Below are 14,000 nucleotides of genomic sequence, written 5' to 3' on the forward strand. Positions count from 1 at the left end.
GCAGTGGCGCGGTCGTGGAAATGGCAATGGAGGGCGTAACGGTGGCCGTAATTCCCCGAGGTGTCAAATTTGCCGGAACTATGATCACACTGCCGTGAACTGCTTTCGGCGTTACGATGACAGACCGGCACAGCAAGCCCATGCGACGTTCTCCGGCGATGGCGCGATCTCGTCGGCAGCCGACTCCTGGTTCCCGGACACGGGAGCGACGACCCATGCCACACCCGACGTCGGCTTGATTGATCAGTCTGAGCCGTACACTGGAAACGATGTTCTGAAAGTGGGAAATGGTTCAGGTTTGGATATCACAAGTGTGGGTCGCACGGTTATTCCCTCTAAGTTGCACCCTTTAAAAATGACCAATATTCTTCATGTCCCAAATTTGTCACTGTCATTACTTTCTGTTTATAAATTCACTAATGAAAATGACGTGTTTTTTGAATTTCATAAAAATTGCTTTCTTGTGAAGGATTGCACCACTCAAGCAGTGCTTCTTAAAGGTGCCACATCGGGCGGTTTGTATCGGTTGTTACTTCCTCACAGTCATAAAGCCTTCCTTTCCGCCCGAGCGTCGTCAAAGATTTGGCATCAGCGGTTGGGTCACCCGTACAGTCAAGTCCTGCACTGTATTCTTAAACATTGTCCAGTCACTTCTCCTAAAGATCATGCCTTAGAAGTCTGCTCGGCCTGTCAACTCAGGAAATCGTCACGATTCCCATTAGATAGGGTTTCAAATAACAGTACTTCTGTATTAGATTTAATATTCACGGATATATGGGGTCCGTCACCTGTTATTTCACATTCTGGCTACCGCTATTTTGTACTTTTCGTAGATGACTATACCAGGTATACCTGGTTTTATCCACTGCGTGTAAAATCTGAAATTTATAAAGTTTTTACTTTTTTTCGGGCAATGGTAGAACGTCGGTTTTCGTGTTCTATCAAAGCCATACAATCTGATTTGGGAGGGGAATACCGTCACCTCCATAACATTTTTGAGTCATTAGGTATCTCGCACCGTCAGTCATGTGCTTATACCCACGAACAAAATGGCAGGGTAGAACGCCGTAATCGGCACATAGTCGAAACAGGGCTTTCTTTACTCGCCCAAAGTTCAACACCTCTAAAATACTTGGATTATGCCTTTGAGTCAGCCACGTTTCTGATTAACTGCTTACCCTCCTCTGCCATACAGTTCCAAAGTCCTCACTTCCAAATATACAACACTCATCCGCTGTACACATTTTTTCGTGTCTTCGGCTGTCGTTGCTACCCATATCTTTGACCCTATAATCGTCACAAAATTGAGTACCGCTCTGCCCCTTGTGTCTTCTTAGGTTACCCAGTCACTTATAGGGGATACCGCTGCATGGACCTTAACACTGGTAGAATCTACACCTGTCGCCATGTTTGTTTTGATGAAAACATTTTTCCGTTTCAGGAACCCTTGCAGGAGATTGTCTCTTCATCTTCTACAGATTTACCCTGGGCAACTGCTCCTGTCTGTACGACTACCTCTCCATTGCAGTCAGATCCTACCGTCTCGGATCCCGTTGTTCCCTCGAGTGACTCATCTCGAACACAGACTGACTCACGTTCGTCATCCACTTCCGAGACGCAAACACCTACTGCTCAAGGTAAAACTAAACAAGCTACAACAGGTGTTCATGCTATGCGCACGCGCAAAAGACCAAGGGTACATGGGAGCAATTTTATGCTTTACATACCACCACAGACCCAACTTGCTATACTCAGGTCGTAAAACATTCTCACTGGAGGGATGCAATGGATCAAGAATTCAATGCCTTACTGCATAATAACAAATGGAAGTTAATACCAGCAACTCCGCTTATGAATATTGTCGGCTGTAAATGGGTTTTCCGCACCAAACGCAAAGCAGATGGCACTATTGAACGGTATAAAGCTCGGCTAGTCGCAAAAGGGTTTAACCAAGTTGCTGGAGAGGATTTCTTTGACACCTTCAGTCCGGTAGTGAAACCCACCACAGTCAGACTTCTGTTCTCGCTTGCTGTTTCACATTCCTGGGTTCTGCGTCAACTAGACGTTCATAATGCCTTCTTGAATGGGCATCTATCCGAAACAGTTTATATGAAGCAACCTCCAGGGTACGAAGATCCTCTCAATCCCGATCACGTATGTCAGCTACAGCGTTCTCTGTATGGGCTAAAACAAGCACCTCGTGCCTGGTTCAAACGACTGCACGACTTCCTCCTCTCTGCCGGTTTTGCGTCCTCCAAAACTGATGTCTCCTTGTTTCACTTCACATCTGGTGATTCTCGGGTTTTTCTTCTTGTTTATGTTGATGACATCATCATGATGGGTAACGACGCCGCATTGGTTGATTCTCTCCTTCTCCGCCTCAGTAGCACCTTTAAGATCCGGGACTTAGGTGCCCCTGGGTTCTTCCTCGGGATACAGACTCTGTCTTATGGTGGTGGATTTCTGCTCTCCCAGAAGCGGTATATGCAAGACATTCTTGTTCGAGCGGGCATGACTGACTGCAAAGCACTAGCCACACCAGCGGCTGTTACCCAGTCCACCTCACCGTCATTGGAGCTCCATGACAATCCTACACAGTATCGACGTATTGTGGGCGCCTTAGAGTATCTGACTATTACCAGGCCAGATTTGTCCTTTTCTGTGAACCGACTTTGTCAGTTCATGCACTCGCCCACGACAGATCACTGGGGATTGCTTAAGAGGGTTTTGCGTTATGTTAAAGGTACACTGGAAATGGGCCTTCATATTGCACCATCTACGCATTCTACTCTACATGGTTATTCTGACTCCGACTGGGCAGGGTGTCCAGTTGACAGGAAATCTACTAGTGGCTATGCCGTGTTCTATGGTTCTAACCTGATCTCATGGGTCTCTCGGAAGCAACGCACGGTTGCTCGCTCCTCTACAGAAGTCGAGTACAAGGGTTTAGCTGACCTCACTGCAGAAGTTACCTGGGTGATTTCCTTACTTCGGGAGTTGCAACTATACTCGGGTAAGCCTGCGACGCTATGATGTGACAATTTGGGGGCTACCTATATGGCTGCTAATCCGGTGTTTCATGCACGCACCAAACATGTTGAGGTCGATTACCACTTTGTTCGGGATAAGGTTGCTTCGGGTGAATTCACAGTCAGCTTTGTCTCCACTCAAGATCAGATAGCGGACATCTTCACCAAACCGTTACCTGCACAGAGCTTTTTTACTCTCCGCTCCAAGCTCAATGTTGTCTCCTCTCATCCTTGCGCTTGAGGGGGTGTATTAACCATGTCACATTATATTATTATACTACATGTTTATATTAGTTGAATCAGTAGTTTAGTCAATAGTCAAGTACCTATAGGCTAGGAGAGTTTTATGCTAACTCTCATATAGGTACTGTTTGTATATGTAATTCTGTTAATCAAGGAAATCCTACGTTCATCTGCTCGATATTTTCATATGTAAGGCTGATATTGATTTTTAGTTTTCTTGTAAGAACTTGTTCTCATTTAAGGGTCCGTTTGAAAACTCGAAAAATGACTTCTGAAAAATGTTTTTCAGCTTTTCCGTGTTTGGATGCAATAGAAAAATCCAATCAACAAAAAACATTTTTTTGTTGACTAGGGAAAATAAAAGCATTTTGGCGAAAAATTACTTATGCTATATTTTGGCGTAAGTCATTTTCCGCCAACAACCAAAACATGGTTCCGGTTTCGATTTCCGCCGAAAACCGTACCATTGTTTTTTTTTTTTTTAGGGTTTCAAAAATGCTGTTTTTTTCGGTTTTGCCATATGTTATTTGAGACTGTATCCACAAAAAGTTTCTTATGATTGAAAATTATAATATTTATACAAAAAATTATAACTCAGCCTGTCTCATGAATGAAGTTCAGTTAGACAATCTCATAGAAGAATTTGTCATATATATAAAAAGAAAGGAAGATTGAATAATCCAAAACACTTACGATTGAAAATAAATTGTGGTTAAGTATAGATTTATTCAAATTGTTCTTTAAAAAAAAATAAATAAATCTGTGAATCACACTGGTAAATTATTAGTTTATTTAATTATGCAATATACAATATTTGATTACTTATAAAATAAGACCGTAAACCTAGCTACATAAACAATATAAATATAATGATAACTTTTGTTTTTTGAGTACTATTGACTCTATGAAGTACAAAGAGTCAACAGTTGCTTCCACCGAGACTCAAATTCACCCATCATCCATGTGGCCGGGAGTGTAAACAGAGACACCGGGTGCCACTAGACCACAAAATCTTTGACAAATATAATAGTTACTTTCTTTATTTTAATTTTGACATATATATTAGTGCTCACATCCCTCGTAAGAAACCAAGTCTACAAAATACAGTAACGATCTTATGCCTTTGCCCTGATAACAACATTTTTAATGACTAAACCCCTCTTCCAAACACTACCTTCATATTCGTAAATAGAGAACTCAATCTCTCCATTCTTTGCCATAGACCACGTATCAAACTCTCCTGCCTGGATTTCTATCCATTTCCCTCTTGCCTTTTCCATTAGATTTTCTTTACGCTCCTGTCGGCTGCCGTCCGGCAGAATGAGCCTCAGGTTCACCGGAATATGCCATCCATATGCCGGATCTTTCAGCATCACTACAAATATGACCTCATATCTTGTTTCCGGCGAAAGTTTAGATACATCAAATCTTCCATGGATTTCTAGCCAGCAAACGTTAAGCAGTTCTGCCACTGGAACACTCATTTCGCTGAAATTTAAAGCAGTAAACATTACTTGGTGTTTGGTTCAAGTTATATAAATAAGATAACTAAGGTTATGTTTGTTTGTAGACAAAAAATTCTTATAGTTTAAGTTATGTAATTTTTTTAAGGAAGGTAACTTTTTGAAATACTCGCAGGTGGAATAATGGTGAAACCAAAATTTACTTAAAAATCATCTTCCTACCCAGAGTATTTAAGAATGATTGAGTCTTCCATGTTGTTGGTAGAAACTAGGAACGCATGCTTTTCGTAGTGTTCCCCATAGACAACGCCAATGGTACGTGGTTTTGTTGGAACCGGGTCTACCATAAACCGAGTATAGAAGTAAAGAATGGGGTAGGAAGAAAGCAGCTTTATTACTCGGGGAGCTAGGCCCAAAATGGTATGTACAAAGCACGAGATATTATATTGGCCCAAAGAATACATAAATAATAAATAGTCTATATAGCCCGAACGAATTGAATAGGGCCCAAGATGGCAGTCTGAATAATAAATAAATAAATAAATAAGCTAGGGAACTAATAAATAAAATAGAACTAGTCAAAGCCCTTGTGGTTTAGTGGTACCCGGTTGCATCCCCATATGGAAGAGGTAGGTTCGAGTTTTAGTGGAGGCATGCATTGTAACAGGTAGTTAAACTAATGGACCACATCTTGAGTGACTCAAGGTTATGGGTTCAATACCCTCTTTTTCCTTTATTTTTATCTGGCCAACACCTCGCTAATAAAGATGGACACCCCGCTTGGACAGTTGGGCCAAGACTTTCCCAATAAAATGAACTCTCGGGGTCCCATATCTCCATCAAAACCAAATGCGCCTAACAGTTGTGTAGTTAGACTTTTGACGTGTATGTATAAATAAGTGGAGACTAATCTAATCCATCTATTTGAGTATATCAATGAATGAAGGTTGGTAGAAAAAAAAAGAAAAAAAAAAGAAAAAAAGAAAGGGGAAATAGGCGGTAATAGTTTTATAAAAATACTGCAAACTTAAATGTTTTCAATAATTATAAAATTAATCCCATATTTTTTTTTTACTAAAACTTTCAAGTATCTAGAAACCTTAATAGACAGTTGAGATCCCTCCTCACTTTTTACAAAAAATTGTTCCCATTTGAACCTAGCCATATACAAGTGATGACCCTAGCCATATACAAGGATATGACCGGGCCAGACTATATTCCTCTTCATTGTCAAATGTCAAGCTACCATAGAAATTGATTTGGTCAATCTTCTTCTTCCCAGCCATTCTCCTCAATCTACTATGGCGCTTTTTATTTTAAGTTAGTTTCAGATCTAAGACGAACTCGAGTTCCGTTTCACTAAGACGTTACAAATAAAAAGGAGGAGTTATAACCCAAACCTCCAAAGCAAAACTAAAACCAATATTTTTTCCACACTATTACTATATTACGGAGTATAATTTTTTTTTTTATAAAGAATAAAATGTACCAATCGGGCGATGAATTCCGTCCAAGGCTAAATACGGATGAGAGACCGATAGCAAACAAGTATCGCGAAGAAAAGATGAGAAGAACTTAGAAAAGAGAGTCAAAGAGTGCTTGAAATTGTAGAGAGGGGAGCGGATGGAGACCGTTCAGTTTGATTTCTTTAAAATTGTTTTATTTTTTTAAAACTTTTTCTCTATATCAAAAGTAAACTAGTAATTTACATAGTTTATTACCCGTGGTTGAGGACTAGAGGTGATTTAGTTGGAAATAAATTTTGCACCTAGGTTTGTTTGGAAATCTGAAAAATGATTTTAAAAAATTAATTTTTAAATTCTTTCATATTTGGATATTCAAAAAAAATAAAGTTAAAAGAAAATATTTTGATCAATTAGAAAAAATTCAATTTGACGGAAAATGTCTACTCTAGTTTCAGTGTATTATTACCACCAATCAAACCGGCCACCACCAACACTTATTATTATTATTATTATTATTATTATTATTATTATTATTATTATTATTATTATTATTATTATAACAAATAATATGTTTATTTTTTAAAGAAAATAAATCAAATAAAAAAATTACAAGCATTAGAAAATTAAAAAAAAAAATTGAAAAATTCTCGAAAACATTTTCCAAGTTTTCGTGGGAACTTAGTTTTTTTTTTTTATAAATAAATTAATTAATTAATTTTTAAAATTCATCTAAAATTTAAGTTTAAAAAATAAAATAAAATAAGAGGAAGGTCCTAGGCTAATCCAGATGGTCAGATAGATTTCTCTTTGATAGTAGAGAAGGCCAAATCCCGGGCCTAGGCTGATCACATGTCAGGCCTTGGCCCTAGGTTAGCACTAATCAGGCCGGTCCCAGGCCTCTTGTGGACCAGTCTCGCCATCTCAGGCTAGGAGCATAATTTTTTTTTATATAAAATATTTATAAATTGTTTGAAATGAAATTTAAATCATTGACCTCATAATTAACAACGGAAGTTCTTACCACTTAAGCAACTCCAACCTTTTGATATAATAATGCTAATATATATATATATATACTCACACACACTTTTAAAAGTTAATATTTTTGTTTAAAATAATATTTTAACCATTAATCTCAAAATAAAAAATTAATATGATTTTCTATAAAATTAAAATTTTAAAATACTTTAATAACATTTGAACTTGTACTATTAAACATTTTTATAAGACTTGCAATATTATTTGATAACTTATAAATATTAGAAAGTGTATTATAATTTATAAAATTCATGCTAGATTTTGTCCGAGGGCCAATTTCAAGCTGGACTCTGGGCTTTTTTTTTAATAGGAACTGAACCCACGACCCTCTATAAGCCCGTTCAGGTTTGGGCTAAGACTGGCTCAAGCCCGCTTTTTTTTTTTTTTTTTCTAGATCAATTCAAGGCTGGTTCAACCTTGAACCGACTCGTGACCACCTCTATTTGGTAAGGAAGTCCTGCCATCAGGATATAACTCAATAAAAAATGATTGAGTGCGTAGTAGTAACCAGCAAATAACTAAATAGGAATACTCAATAGAGTTGGATCTCTACTTTAAGGGGAAAAAAAAGTAAGCACTCATGATTTATCTTATCTTACAATCACTAGGATTAAGGCAATCGATCGGAGCGTGAAAAGATAATGCAATTTGAATTTGATGGTTACCTGGATTCTTGGTGCAGCGGCCAATGCCAGTAACGATTGTCTTCTCCCCAGGTAATAGATAGATCTCTGGCAAACAATATGAAACAATTCTTTCTCCACCTTCTATCCACCCAGTACTTCTGCGTGTATATATTAAAGAATCCAGGTTTTACATTCATCATATCATTACAAGAAAAAAAAAAAAAAAGTAAAATAAAATCTGATGATCTGAAGCATCGCATGCATATCACACTTACTTTCTTCTTTTGATTCAAGAAAACTCCAGCATACAACTGCTCAAACAGCTTCTCTTTGGATGATCGATCAACAAAATCGTCTGCATCTCTCAGAATTGCCTCATAATTGTGAGGGAAACCATCATCCACTTCTGTGCTGCTCTTTCTTCCTCCTTCATCATGACCCATACTTGTTCTGCTTTCTTCTCGCTCTTCCATATCTGTTGAATACCCTGACCCCATCTTCTCCTCCTCAGCTCTTCTATCCCACTCTCCCAATTTTGCTCTTTTATAGCCGCCATTTCGTAAGGCACCCTCACAGTTTATAAACACATTGGCCCCGTTTGGTAAAAGGTTGTTGGCTGATTGGGTTGGCTGTTTGGGTTAGAATGTATGATTTGTTAATAACATTAGCTGATTGTAAAAAGTTGTTTGATAGATTAGCTGTTAGCTGATAGCTGTTTGGTATAATTTTTTTTCTCAAAAAGCTAATTGAAAAGGCTGCTTTGAGTAGCCTTTTGAATTTTAGTATTTTAGAGTTACAAAAAACTTATTAACCAAACAATTAATAGTGATCAAATAAGCCAAAATTGACTGATAGATTGATTATTTACCAAACAGGGTCATTATAAATTAATAAAGTATGGTTTAGTTATAATAATAGTAATAATAATAATAATTATTATTATTATTATTGTTGTTGTTGTTGTTGTTGTTGATGTTTTTACCTTTGCTATTTCACATTCTCACCATGATAAGATTAATTCAGATTCGGTGCGAGTTGTGCTCTGGCAAATTCTAATTATTATATATCCAGGTTAAAGTCTAACTTAAAATTTTAATTTTATCATGACACATAAACAATATACTGAACTTTATTTAATTTTTTTTCTCTGATGATAATATTATTTACAAAAACTACACATCATTTTGTTATTTTTTTCACTAAAATCTAATATTTCTTTATGCATCTTCACGTAAAAAAAAAATCATTCTAAATTTTCGTCATTATTTTAATTTTAACTATTTTCAAAATAAATAACACTACTTTTTTCTTTAAAAAAAATATAAAGTATTGAGAGCGCACGCGCGCGTATGTGTGTGTGAATCAAAATACTATAATAAATAAATTTTTATTATAGTATTTATAATGAATAAACTGTCCAAAATATACAATATTACCTTTCCTCCCAAAATATACAATATACAATATTACCTCATAGAACATATACATCCAACAGTTTAGGGCATTAAATGACTAGAATTCTATTGTAGGCCTTGGGGATTAGGGTAACACTCTAAACGTCGTCGTATTTGCCTTCTTTGGAGAATTGGATTCTGCATTACCTTTTATTATGTTAGATTATTAGTGAATATTTATTAGGCATAGTCATATTCCTTTTCTATTCTTTGTTTTTTTTTTTTTTTGGTAAAAAATAACTGGACCAGTCCATTTGCAAAAGGTAATACAGAATCCAATTCTACAAAGCAGAATTCCAGTATATCAGATAATATGGTGGTCCAATGTAACTTGTGTATATATGCTTAGAGCATTTTCAATAGTTAGTCTTTTAAATAAATTTTAAGATGTCAAGTAGGAAAGGAAGAAAAAAAAAAGAGTTAAAAAAGAAAAGTTTTCAAAATGGTATAGTCAAATTCAATGTGTTTGCTACAAATATAAAAAACAGGATTAACAGTCATTTGTAATGCACTCAGATTATCACAGAAGAGTATAAGCGGTCAGATTTGAGGAATGTGAGTATCAAAAAAGTGATTGGTTGTTATTAGTGACTAATTAATTTAACCCTTATTCCAAACTAGTGCATTATACAATAGCACTTGCGGATTAGGATAACACCACAGACGTGGCTGTCTTTGCCTACTTTGGAGAATTTCATTCTGTACTATCTTTTATTAGGTATTTTACAACGCTAATAATATCCAATTATATATATATATATATATATATATATATATATAGAAAATTAATCAAATGCGACCTGTGCATTAGGTGCGGTCGTGTGGCCAAAGATAAGCCGCTGGATGGAGGTGATCTGACGGTAGTGGTTATATATTACGATTTAGGAAGTTTAATTCGCGTAACTTAAGTGGGGGCTTTATGGTAATTGTAAGTGGGAAGGTAATTTTAGAGTACAGAATACACCAACAAACGTATTATTAAAACACACCATTCAACATACTAAAATTCACCAGTTCTTAAATTAAAACACACTACGTAACCACCACACACCAAATGCAACTACTCTCGTAAAATTCACCACCATGTGTATTAAAACACACCATTCTACGTTATAAAATGTACCACTAGAGAAATTAAAACACACCATTCCCCACTATACCGAAATACACCACTCAATTCAAATGCACCAACAAAATTAAAACACACCATTATACGTTATAAAATGCACCAGTTCTCAGATTAAAACACACCACTTAACCACCACAAACCAAATGCAACTACTCTCGTAAAATTCACCATTATTAAAACACACCATTATACGTTATAAAATGCACCACTAGACAAATTAAGGAGGGTGTATTCAATCATGACTTTTATAGATTTTTAAAGACTTTTATTAACTTTAAAAGTTTGGTGGTATTCAATTTAGACTTTTAAAAACTCTTTAAAAGTCTACTAGTATTGGATCCAGAGTTTTCAAAACTCTTTAAAAGTATACTGGTATTCGATTCAGACTTTTATTGAGTTTTTAAAAGTCTACTGGTATTCAAAAAGTTATTAACTTTCATAGATTCTATCAGAATATGATTTTTGTAGACTTTTTCTTCATTAATATAAATAGATGAAATCCAGCCCTCCAACCCCAAACTTTTGAACATTCTTTACCGACTTTGTTTTCTTCTATTAAAACCAGACAAACTTTTTATTAATTTTATGGTACGTTTCAAACCTTTCATAAATACTCACATACTTTACTACGAAAATTTATTTTTTTTAATATTCAGTGAAAAACAATTGTTACGATTACAAAAATAACAAAATAAAAAAAATGCTGCGATCGCAGCAAAAAAAAAATTGTTGCGATCGCAGCAGGTTGCTGTTGTTCACAGCAAAATTTGCTGCGAACAGCAACAACATAAATATTATTTTTTTTGTTTTTTAATTACATATATAGTATTATAATTTTATAATTTATATTTTATAATATTTATTTAATTAATATAATTTTATATAATTGTATGATAATTAATTATTAATATGTATTTGTGTTAAGTTGAATTTTTTGAGAGATTCTATTTATTTTATAGTAATTATAAATGAGAGATGTTCATCAAGAGAAGAGTAAAAGTAAAAATAAAGTTAATAAAAATTATGCATTATGGGCACCTGAGGAGAGTAATGAGTTGATGATTATTATATTACATAACATTAGTTGTTTCATTAGTTCAAGAAATATTTTTATTGGTTATATTTAGTGAAAATTGATTATATTTTCTTTAGGTATAATATACTCTATTCTTGTGACAATCAATATATTTTTTTTTTTTGCAATTGATTACTTTATTTATGATTTATAAAAATATAAATTTATAAGAAAATTATAAATAATGTATTAATAGAAGATTGAATGTTTGTATGTGTGTATTCAATTTAGAGTTTTAATGACTTTTGTAGACTTTTTAATATGAAAAAGTTTTTAAAAGTGTATAAATGTTTGTCCTATGGATATTTATAAACTCTTACAAAGTTTATAAAAATTTAAAAGATTCTAGGAAAGTCTACAAAAACTCTACAAATGTCAATTAAAATCCATCACTTCAAAAGTATTTGAAAGTCTTTAAAAGTCTTGATTGAATACACCCCCCTAAAACATACCATTCCCCACCATATCGAAATACACCACTCAATTCAAATGCACCAACAAAATTAAAACACACCATTGTATGTTATAAAATGCACCAGTTCTCAGATTAAAACACACCACACACCAAATACACTTACTATTGCGAATTACACCAATATTATCTCAAATATGAACCAGATTAATGTTGATAATGCACAGAGTATTGTGAATTACTTCATTCTCGTTTCTATGTTGTAGGCGACCTATGCGTTTTGTTCAGAACGGAGTGCTCGTTGCTAGTGATGGAGTCCCTTCTACGCTCGTCTGGTGTTTGTTGCTCAGTGCTCGTCGACTTCAAGTCTCCGTCATCGTCTGATCTGATCTGATTTTGAAATTGTAGTGAATTGCCAACATTATCCTTCCCTGATGGGTGTCGAAACCAACAAATAATAAATACTTACTCTTATAAATTGTAATAGTGATGAGTAAGGTCGTACCCACAGAGATTGGTTAGACTTATCTTTAGTAATAGATTTAATAAATAATGAAATGAGAATCGAAACTTAAATAGCAATAATAAAATGGAAAATGAAAAATAATTTCAAATAGCAAATAATTATCAAGAAAATGTCAATGGCAAATGGTATCCAACCCAAGGAATAATATCAGCTTAATTCTAACAAGACAGATATTGATATGCAAGCCAAACTAACTTTACTCTTTACTAGATTGGTTATGGTTATTAACAAGCTCTAACAACCTGTCTTTCCTTACTTCGTCGGTAATTAAAACAAGCTCTTTAATTACTTCCCTAGCTAATAAACAACCCTAAACAAGCTCTTAGGATTTAATTTACTAACAGCATTATCGAATTAGAAAGACTACCAATCCTAGCCAACAAACTCATAAAATCGGTTCATTTAAGCTAGACTATATATCTTCATAACACAAACTGAAAATCAGTTATAATCAAATTGTGCTATTTGCTACTAACATCATAACACTTAAACAATTACGGATTCAAGGTTCTGACTAGCAATTTAATAACTTGACAATTGAACAATGGGCCCTATTGCAACAATTAACCAAGCATTAAATCATATATATGAATATAACAGAAGATATATAGATAATAAAATGCAAAGAATAATTTAGGCTAAATAAAGCTTACTGGTCTTGTAGAATCAAACTTCCATAATCCTCGAATTGGAAAAATATGAACTCAGCAGTACATCGTAGGATTGTTTACAAAATAAAAAAAATATATATAAATATATTAATTCTCTAAAAAGAGAATTTAAAGAAAAAGAATATATATTGACGTGTTTGGCAACAGACAGAAATGAAATTGAATTCAAAGTATAGATCCCCCCCTTTAAAGCAAATAATAATATCCTATTTATACTATAAGGAATGCGCCATTTTCGCCAATTGCAAGAAGGTAAGCCATCGTCGCAATCCACGTCTCCGTCCGCCGAAATCGTCGCATGTTGAATGTTGAAGAGGTCTTCCTTGTCTGCTTATTACGTACATAGCTAAAAGCCTAAAAGAAAAAGATAATAAAAAAATTGCAAATTAATATTTGGACTGTTGAACTCATAAAACAATTAACATAATTAAAATTAAATTATTAAATTGGGTCAACTTATTAAATCATGTAAAGTAAAACAAATATATAATTAGCTCAAATGATGAATTAGCCCAATTCTTATTAATAGGTCCATTAATCCTAACTATTCAACTAACTATTATATTAGTGCAAAATATAAAATAAAGTGTAAAATAAATATAATGTAAAATAAATAAAACTAAATTATTATAAGAATCAAATATAAATAGGTATAAAAATAGTGCTTATCATTCCCGTTCACGTAGCTAAAGATCAGCGCCTGTATTGTTTGGATTAATATGAAGCCTTAGATCATGAGATCTAATGGTGGAAATAAGGCCACACAGTCGCACGGGGGAGACTGGCCGCATCTGATGGGGACTATATATATATATATATATATATATATATATATATATATATATATATATATATATATATAAAATAT

At 34.4% G+C, this 14,000-nt stretch overlaps 1 protein-coding gene across 1 annotated transcript; it reads right to left on the bottom strand.

The window, feature by feature from the left end:
- Positions 1 to 4,039: 4,039 nt before the first annotated feature.
- Positions 4,040 to 8,434, bottom strand: LOC116026606 (lectin-like). Its single transcript, XM_031267933.1, has 3 exons — positions 8,141 to 8,434; positions 7,905 to 8,023; positions 4,040 to 4,760 (listed from the first exon to the last, which is right to left on the bottom strand). Exons 1-3 carry the CDS (start codon positions 8,360 to 8,362, stop codon positions 4,388 to 4,390), a joined length of 714 nt encoding a protein of 237 aa, XP_031123793.1. The 5' UTR covers positions 8,363 to 8,434; the 3' UTR covers positions 4,040 to 4,387.
- Between the last annotated feature and the right edge of the window lie 5,566 nt (positions 8,435 to 14,000).

The sequence above is a fragment of the Ipomoea triloba genome, chromosome 8 (genome assembly GCF_003576645.1).
Source record: "Ipomoea triloba cultivar NCNSP0323 chromosome 8, ASM357664v1".
Classification (NCBI taxonomy): domain Eukaryota; kingdom Viridiplantae; phylum Streptophyta; class Magnoliopsida; order Solanales; family Convolvulaceae; genus Ipomoea; species Ipomoea triloba.

What these genes read in the sequence shown, in the direction of transcription:
- LOC116026606 (XM_031267933.1), bottom strand. Translation starts at nt 8,362, where the DNA reads ATGGGGTCAGGGTATTCAACAGATATGGAAGAGCGAGAAGAAAGCAGA. An exon ending in TCTTGAATCAAAAGAAGAAA is followed by an intron (nt 8,024 to 8,140) that starts GTAAGTGTGATA and finishes ATATACACGCAG; the next exon opens with AAGTACTGGGTGGATAGAAG. An exon ending in CCGCTGCACCAAGAATCCAG is followed by an intron (nt 4,761 to 7,904) that starts GTAACCATCAAA and finishes TTTAAATTTCAG; the next exon opens with CGAAATGAGTGTTCCAGTGG.